At 37.9% G+C, this 8,967-nt stretch overlaps 1 protein-coding gene across 10 annotated transcripts; it reads left to right on the top strand.

Moving 5' to 3' along the window:
* The first annotated feature begins 1,036 nt into the window (after nt 1-1,036).
* LOC107803236 (cyclin-dependent kinase G-2) lies at nt 1,037-8,762 on the top strand. Of its 10 annotated transcripts, XR_012699308.1 has the most exons (12): nt 1,037-3,162; nt 3,319-3,454; nt 3,544-3,632; nt 3,717-3,739; nt 3,828-3,939; nt 4,025-4,131; nt 4,210-4,623; nt 4,749-4,828; nt 6,283-6,389; nt 7,321-7,407; nt 7,487-7,556; nt 7,671-7,993. XR_012699308.1 is itself a non-coding variant. In XM_075230887.1 (6 exons), exons 1-6 carry the CDS (start codon nt 1,466-1,468, stop codon nt 4,307-4,309), a joined length of 2,241 nt encoding a protein of 746 aa, XP_075086988.1. In that variant the 5' UTR covers nt 1,037-1,465; the 3' UTR covers nt 4,310-4,687. The 10 variants fall into 10 exon arrangements, 1 of the variants encoding a protein (XP_075086988.1); XR_012699305.1 differs by lacking the exon at nt 3,717-3,739; XR_012699309.1 differs by lacking the exons at nt 7,321-7,407; nt 7,487-7,556; nt 7,671-7,993 and adding an exon at nt 8,476-8,762.
* Nucleotides 8,763-8,967: the final 205 nt, after the last annotated feature.

Below are 8,967 nucleotides of genomic sequence, written 5' to 3'. Positions count from 1 at the left end.
TCTGGGTGGGTTAGAGATAGGAAAAAGAGAGGCGTTAGAGAAAGGGAAGAGAATTGGGTGTGTTGAGAGTTGAGAAATGTCCGTAAGATGGGTATTTTATTTTAGTCTAATTAGTGAAAGAAATTTTACATATTATATACGATAATGACTATTTCGGGTAAGAAAGTAAAAAATGGGTTAAAATCCAACATAAATACACACAAGATGTACTTTCTCGTAATAATATTTTTTTTTTCGTTTTTAGAATGAATAACTAAAGCTTTGCAAAGAAAGTATACAAAGCTAAAGAATGTGGAGCATATGTTTGTAAACAATTTTTTTAAAAAAATTATGCAATGCATGTTATTTTAAATACATAAAATCAAACAGTCGATAGAAAATAATCCCAGCATAACTAATTACAATATAACTAAACATTACTAATACACCATATTCAATACTATTCTTATACACCTTACCAATGATCCCTTAGGAATAAATTATTCTATTCCAATCTGAATAGTTTTTCTATTCCAATTATAGGATTGTCTCTTTCTAGGGTGAGGAGAATTTTTGTGTACGCAACCTTACCCCTATTCTGGGGTAGAGAGACTGTTTCCGATAGACCCTCGGCTTCCTCCCTCCATCCAAGAACTCCCCACCTTGCTGTTGAGGTGACTCGAACTCACAACCTTTTGGTTGGAAGTGGAGGATGCTTACCACTAGAACAACCCTCAGACAGAGAGTTTTTCAAGACAATGTTGCTAAATAAATAAACTATTCAAAACAGTACATTTCTATAAATAAATCCAGGCAAAATTTTCCTTTTTGTCTGATCCACTTATATTTGATAAAACATAAAATCTATTAGCCTCGTAATTTACTTTTACCCAATGAAATTTAAACTCGTGAGAACGACTTCCGGTAGCTGAAGAGACATGCAAGAAAATGTATTGGTCAAAATAAACAATTTGATAAACATAGGGGGTCTAATTGCAATTAACATACTCGAAGCTAATCTAAAACTCCTCTTTACGCGGTCTGGGGACTTTCCCTTCGCTTTCATATTCCGAATTTGCAATACAACTCACATATTCTCTCTTTTTCTCTCTCTGTAAAAGCTTCGTCGCCGCCGCCTCTGGTTGCTTCGATTCACCGGTAAGTTTTCCGATCTCAGCAATAACATACCGGAGAAGACCGTAAATTTACACTCTAATCGTCAATTTCTAGGGTTTCTGTTTTTTCGCCGTCTCTATCTGTCGTTTCTAGAGAGTTTTTTTTAAAGAAATTAGGAAAAAAGGAAAAAAAGGAAAAAAATTCAATTTGATTTTTAGATATTTGATTAGTTTTTACCAGATCTGTAATCTGTTATTGTTTTTTCAACTAAGTCGTTTTTTTTCGAGCTAGGATTTGTTGACTTTGTTTGTGAAATTAGGGTTAGGGTTTATAGGTGGATTAAGGTTTTCTTTGATACATAGACGTTCTTATGGCTGCTGGAAGACATGGTGGTTACAGGGATAATGAATTTAGGGGCCGTGAGGCTGAGTTCGAGGTTTCAAGGAGGGAGCTTGGTTATCCTAAGGGGGATTATGATCGAATTAGGAGCGTTGATCGGGATTTTGATAGGGATCAAGTTCACGACAGGAGTAGTCGAGATAGGGGTAGGTTGAGACAGAAGGATGTAAAAGAAAGGGAGGTCATAAATGGCAGTTATAGGTCCATGTCAAGCAGGAGTGATTCTGGTAGTAGTGATGGTGGAGCGGGGAGAAGTGGGTTTAGTGTCAGGGCTGTTGACCGAGAGCCTGGGGAACTGTCTAGTGAGAGTGGGTCTGATGGGGCTATTGATTCGGACCGGAAGACCAAGAATGCGGCCAATGGGAACCAGTCACCTGTACAGAGCAAGAAACGAAAATTCTCTCCAATTATCTGGGATAGGGATGAAAAGGAAGCGAATAGAATGTCGAAGAGTAGAAATTCACCAGCAGCTGCTAAGCTACCTCCTCCGCTTCCATTGCCAAAGTCATCTGTCCAGTCGCCTAACCTTCCCTTAGAAAGGGTTGAGCAGGTCTCGCCGTTGAATAATAATAATAATATTATTCAGAGCATGGGGCCGTCCCAACATAATCCAAATACAGCACTTGGTTCACATGTTGATGCATCTGAATCCCCAGTTGACATAGGTTCACCACCTCCTGACAAAGAGCGATTGCCCGAGCAGGATGCCAGGATAGTAGAAGAAGATGAATACGTGCCGACTATAAGAGCATCTCGATGGGCAACTGACGCTGACTCTCCAGCTGATGAAGGTTTGATTTCAGATGATGATATGCCTCGATTGAAGAAGCGACGAGCAGTTTCACAGTCAGCTGAAATGGGTGGACACAGGAAATCACTAACTCCAGAATTTGGGGAGCTCAAGAGAGACAACTTTGGAGGAAATAGAGCAAGGTCCTCAGATTCAGATGAACATATTAGGTCTTCCAGCAGAGATAGTTACCAGGACAATGATTTAGATAAGAATGACTCAATGGATGTGGATAAGGACCGTTATTATGATGGTACTAGTGTTAGCCAGTCAGATACAGAATCTGAAGATGAACATGATTCTCGTGGTATACCAGAGCCTGCACTTCCTCCACAAAGGAGCGTAAACATGCTGCAGGGGTGTAGAAGTGTCGATGAATTCGAGCGGCTTAACAGGATAGATGAAGGTACCTATGGTGTTGTTTACAGAGCTAGAGATAAGAAGACAGGAGAAATTGTTGCACTAAAGAAGGTTAAGATGGAGAAGGAACGAGAAGGATTTCCCTTGACATCTCTAAGGGAAATAAACATTCTTCTTTCTATTCATCACCCCTCAATTGTAGATGTTAAAGAAGTAGTTGTAGGAAGCAGTCTTGACAGCATTTTTATGGTGATGGAGTACATGGAACATGATCTGAAGGCATTAATGGAGACAATGAAACAACCGTTTAGCCAAAGTGAAGTCAAATGTCTTATGCTCCAGCTTTTGCAGGGTATCAAGTATCTTCATGATAATTGGGTCCTTCACCGAGATCTGAAGACTTCAAATTTGCTTCTAAACAACCGAGGTGAGTTGAAGATTTGTGACTTTGGTTTAGCTCGTCAATATGGGAGCCCCCTGAAACCATACACTCATTTGGTGGTTACTTTGTGGTACAGGTCAGCTTCATTTTTTGTTCTTCATTAATTTGAAAATATTTAAGTAGATACTCATGTTTCTGTCGATGTGTGTCTGTATGTAGATGAAGGTTTCTATTGAGTTCTCGCCCATCTGGCTTTTCTCAGCCAGTGATTGAATAGTTTTTATGCATACAGGGCGCCAGAACTTCTCTTGGGAGCCAAACAATATTCTACTGCAATCGACATGTGGTCACTGGGTTGTATCATGGCTGAGATGCTATCCAAAGAAGCGCTTTTCAATGGAAAAACAGAAGTTGATCAAATCGATAAGGTATCTTTTCTAGCTTATGGAGAATTTTACGTGATGTTGGATATCATTTACAAGTCAGCTTAATGCATTTCTTGGATTGTTCTTACCAGATTTTCAAAATTCTCGGAACCCCAAATGAGACAATATGGCCAGGGTTTTCTAAACTTCCTGGGGTGAAGGTCAACTTTGTAAAGTACCAGTAAGTATTATCTTCTTGTATATTCTATCCCTGTTCTTGTTGGCTGGAGATTCATGTTTTTTATTTTTGCCACTGTTTTCCCAGGCTTCCAGCTTTGGGTGATTCTGGTTTGGCTTTCTGGCCTCCTTTGATGACAATCTATTACTGGAAAAATATTTTCATGTGTCTACTAACCATTTGATTTGTTTGTGTCAGGTTTAATTCTTTAAGAAAAAAATTTCCCGCTACATCCTTCACGGGGTTACCAGTCCTATCTGATGCCGGCTTTGACCTGTTGAATAAGCTTCTAACTTATGATCCTGAGAAGGTGATGGCCATTACATTTGGGAACATCAAATTTTTGTACTTCATTGTCTTTATCCTTTTTGATTATTGTTTGTGTGACATTGCAGAGAATAACTGCCGATGCTGCTTTAAACCATGAGTGGTTTCGTGAAGTTCCTCTCCCCAAGTCTAAAGAATTCATGCCTACTTTCCCTGCACAGCATGCACAAGATAGGTAAAACTTCTGTCAATGCTAATTATTAGATGTTTAGCCCCTTGGACAGTTATTTGATTTTCTATGTTTTGTTTGTAGGCGTGTGCGAAGAGTAATGAAGAGTCCAGATCCTCTTGAGGAGCAGCGAAGAAAGGAGCTGAAGCAAGGGATGTTAGGAACTGGTGGATTGTTTGGCTAAGATAAGTGAATAGTGCTCGGTAACTGTTTGAGTTTTGCTTTCTCTAATACTCATGGGGTTGACGTGGTTGAGGTGAGAGCTATGATTGAAAGGAAGTTGCTAAAATTGTTTGCAAGACGATCAGTTCAGCTGTTTTTTAGCAGGCTTATCTGACAATTAGATCGAGAAACAATTCTTTTGGCTGTGCATTATCAGATCTGTTGCAGGTTGACTTACTGGGTGCTGGTGCCTTATCAAACTCTTTGAGACTGCACGCATGGCAGGGGTGGCATAGTGAGCTTACCTATTAAGGAACAGTTTCAATTGAAACTCGTGTATGTAAAATATTTCCTATTGGCAGTGTAAACAGTTTCTTGAAATTGATTTTGTTACTCAAAACATATGGATCTGTTTCGTACTTATAGTATGTCGATTTTAATCTTCATATTCTGTTTGCAAGAGATGATGGTGTAAAGCAGATGGGGAATTCTTAGCTTTTTCATTGACGAAGAATTCACTGAAATTATTGCACATTTGAAGGTAATGATTGTATCTCTAGATACATGGATAGTAATCAAAGATGACATATCTGCTTTCCCATCAGTATTAAACGTTTCACTTTTCCCCATGTTAGCAACTTGACACTTCACTATTGTTTACTTCACATGCTTTCTTCTGGCACTCTCCTTCTACATGAGTACATCAATGCTAGACCACAAATGATTATGACACATGCTCCCTCCGTCCCAATTTATACGGCACTCTTCCTGTCGGTCCTAAAAAGAATGTCACCTTTCCCTATTTAGAAACAATTTACCTTTGGAAGTCCTCCTTTGCCCTTAATGAATTGATTTACAGCCACAAAAATGTCTATGATTTGCTTTACACCACAAGTTTTAGGTCTTTCTTGTTTAAATGCTGTGCCGAGTCAAACACCACCACATAAATTGGGACGGAGGGAGTAATATATCTCTCATGGCTGATTTTTATTTATTTTTGATGATAAACCTTAGTACTGAATGATTATAGGACTCTGTGCCGTGTCTTATTGATGTCCAGTTTCAAATGTGATGACGATCATGATGAAGTTTTCGAAATTGTTTAAGAGATTTAACTTTGGAAGTTCAATTTCCAGCTTTTATGGTGATAATATGAACACGCAGCGTGATTGTTTTCTTCTGTAGGAATGATTTTCATTTCATGTTTTAGGGACTGACTAAGGTTGTCTCTCTGAATTTATTGACTGCTAAATTAATATTGATAATAAAAGTTACTAATAATATGTAGACATGACTGAATGCCAGTGAAAAGTAAGGCTAAGGTGCATCCGAAGCATCTCTGAGTGGGATTTATTACCAAATATATAAGATTTGTTAAGTATTATGTTTATTTGCTCATGGACATGAAGTTTCACGCACATGATGTTAACTATCACCTCTTGTGGATGACATTGTTATCTTAAGATTTTGGTTTAGGTTATGTCTTTTGAAGTTTATTCCAAAGTTATGTTGGCTTTAGGTCGTGTCACAGAGGCAGAGTCCACTCTGCTCTGGCTGCAAGTATTATCCGGTTTCTATCTAATAAGTTTTGCCGAGCAAGATAAAATAAGATCTCTATCTTGCTAAGTACTATTGATTAGTTAACGTACAAAAAAAAACTTTAATTTTCTTCCCCGAAAAGAAACTGTTGATTTGTTATTTTTGCTGACACTATCTATGTAAGTTAGCTTGTTCCTCGATGCATTGGGTTACTCCTGTTTCTCCTTGAGACTGATTACCTATGTAGGAGTGCCTTGGTGGTTGCTTTCATTTTTGTTTTGTGACTTTTTGTTTTATGGTATAATCTGTTCTCACTTCTGGGAACATTTATACCCATAACCCGTTTGGCTTGCTTGCCAAACAATCAAATCTACATTTTTTTGGTTTCTTTTCGTATTTATATTAGAGAATTTTCAATTTTTACTGTAGAATTGAAATCTGCAAATGTCACTGCAGTATCAAGGAAAGCAGGTTGAGGAGCTTATCTACAACCTGGCATACATAGAATTTCAAATTTATTTTCCGTACTTCAGATACTCGTACTGTCTGCCCAAGCCAGTAAGGTACTTTGCTGCCCTCATCTGCTAGAGATGTACAAATGTTCTATATGATATCTTGTGCATTCTTTTCTAGATGGGGGCTTTTAATTTGAGCCTATATGTTTCAGGCTGTATTAATTTTCTGTTCTTTCAATTTTTTTAGTCTTGTGGTAAGATATAATGGTTTTGTTGTTATCTTCCCTTGGTACTTTTAGAGGCAAAACCGGGAATATCTTTCGTTTGTTGCTAGTGTTATTTTTGAAAGTTTATCGGTGAAAGAAGGTTGTCTGTTTATTGCTTCATTTTCACTGTTCTTGAGCCGAGTGTCTTTTGGAAACCTCTCTACCTCCCTACCTTGGGTAAGGTCTGCGTACACTTTACCTTCCCCAGGCCTCATTTGTGGGATTTCACTGCGTTGTTGTTGATCATTGAAAGAAAGAACTAGTGTTAGATTTGTCTTACATCTCTGCCGTGTTGATTAGTTTTATTTTGTGTTTATGTACCTTCATTGAAACAGAGAGCAGCAGGGACTATAACTGTAATTCTAGTTTGCAATCCAAACTGCACAACTGCCATTCATTAAACTGTTAATTTGTAAAAGTCATGTGGGAAACGCTTTTGGCCTTTGAATCCTTGTAACTGGTAGAAGTCTTGGACCTCCATATTTCTTTTGTTCAAAATTAATGGTCGTGTTGGCTTTGAAATTTCGCTTTGTCGACTCTTCCACATATTGTAAGAATATTTATTTTGGATGGAGAAAGTAATGGTTAAGGACCCTGGTTGAGTTTCTAAGCTTATTCACAATTTTTTTTTCCCCCACATAACACCCCCTCCCCCCCTGACTTGTTTCTGACCAGAAAGAACATGTGAGCCTGGCTACAATTCCTGCCAGAGGACTGAAATAGAAGTGCAAAGGCTTGTAACATTGTTTAAGAATTTTCTCGTGGGGTTCTAGGCAGGTAGATTGGAATTGCAAGTCCAGAAGCTCATCGTACTGGCAGGGAAGGGGATGGAAGAACATGTTTGAAGGAAATAGATCTGTGTATGTTCCCGCACCAGACTAGGAAAAGACTAAATATAAGTTGTACAGCTCCTTGAAGTTGGTGGTGGTCCATTTTCAGGTAGAATGCCAAGGCTAGGAAATGGAGAGTGGATGTACGAGAAATCACACTGCTGTGGTGGAAAGACTATGTAAATGCTGCAGAAGGCAAAATTTCTTGTTTGTTAAATGGCAGCTAAAATCTTTTACTGGGTAGGATTTTACCCTTGTGGTTTCTGATAGTTTTCTTTACTTGATTGGTGGAGGTATTTGCGTGTTTCGGGCAGCGCATGGTCCGACTGTGCAGAATTTCGCCGATCAGAAATGGAGAACGGAAAGCAGTAGAGACTGTTCTTCGGCAAAATGAATATGGCTGAGCACACTCTCTTGAAGAGGAGAAGTCGTCTGTTATAAATAGATCCTCTTTGTTGAACTCATGTAACTAAAGCTTCTGCTGATTTTCCTCACATAATAAATGTCATGCAGTCTTCTGATGAAACATACGGTGGATTTGGTGTCCGTCATAAATGTCATTCCAAGTAACATTCTGTTGCCATGTGCAGAACGCGTTTGCATTGTTGTGCGTCAAGACTCTTTTATGCCTTGGATGTCATTTGGTACTGTTGTGTCTGAGCCTAACTGAATTAGCGTCTGCTAGTTTGCAAAGAAGTGCTCTTGTTGCTGTTGCTGTTGCTATCTCTTCTCCTAAAAAAGGTGTTGGTTAATCACTTTTAGGATTGTTGAGAAATATACTGACAATCCTTTTAATAATAAAGACAATTGGTGAGAGTTCTGTTTGAAGTCTTTATGCTTTAACATGCTGGTACTGTACAGCCAAGTAAATAAGGTTAAAAGAAAATTTTGATGTACTTTTGATGGTAACAAGATGGTTCGTTTTGTCAGAATCATGCCTCTGGCTCTCCTACAAGGCGACCCTTCCTATCACACTATTCCTTTTAATTCTTTATTTATTATGTTACTTTTCTGTTATCATTATATACTTACCAGGATCGGAGGTGATGTGACCATTGAGAACTAACTCAAATATGTTCCTTTGTTACAACGATGCAGTTTGTCAAATGTTTCAAATCTTATGTGATCATTTTTATCTGGAAGGACAGACAAGAGGAAGGCATCCAATCTCTTTCTCATTCCAATAAAAAGGTGAAAGAAGAGGGTAAGTAGGTCAATTTGGCATACAAAATGTTAAGATTGGGCAAATGTTAACAACTAAACAGCGACATTGTACAGTCGCTCTTAAAATAATAGCAATTTTTTTTTATATTTTTTGTATATTTATACATTTTGTATGTTATATATGAAAAATGTATAAATTTTATATGCTTTTTCGGCTACCGGATATAAATAATTTCTGGCATGGAAAAGTGATATTTGCCAAAAAAAAAAGAAAAGGTAATGCTTTGTTTCGAGGAGTTAAAACAAGGTGAAAAATCATTATTATTCCAAATTGGTTCATTAAATGAAGTCAATTGGAAATTACTTTATAGTATGCTTTTCTTTTTCTTTTATTAATCAGAAATGAAACCAAAGAAAGATGAACAG

This window comes from Nicotiana tabacum, chromosome 15 (genome assembly GCF_000715075.1).
Source record: "Nicotiana tabacum cultivar K326 chromosome 15, ASM71507v2, whole genome shotgun sequence".
NCBI lineage: Eukaryota > Viridiplantae > Streptophyta > Magnoliopsida > Solanales > Solanaceae > Nicotiana > Nicotiana tabacum.
Note: the sequence above shows the minus strand (reverse complement) of the source record. Positions and strands in the feature narration are given on the sequence as shown.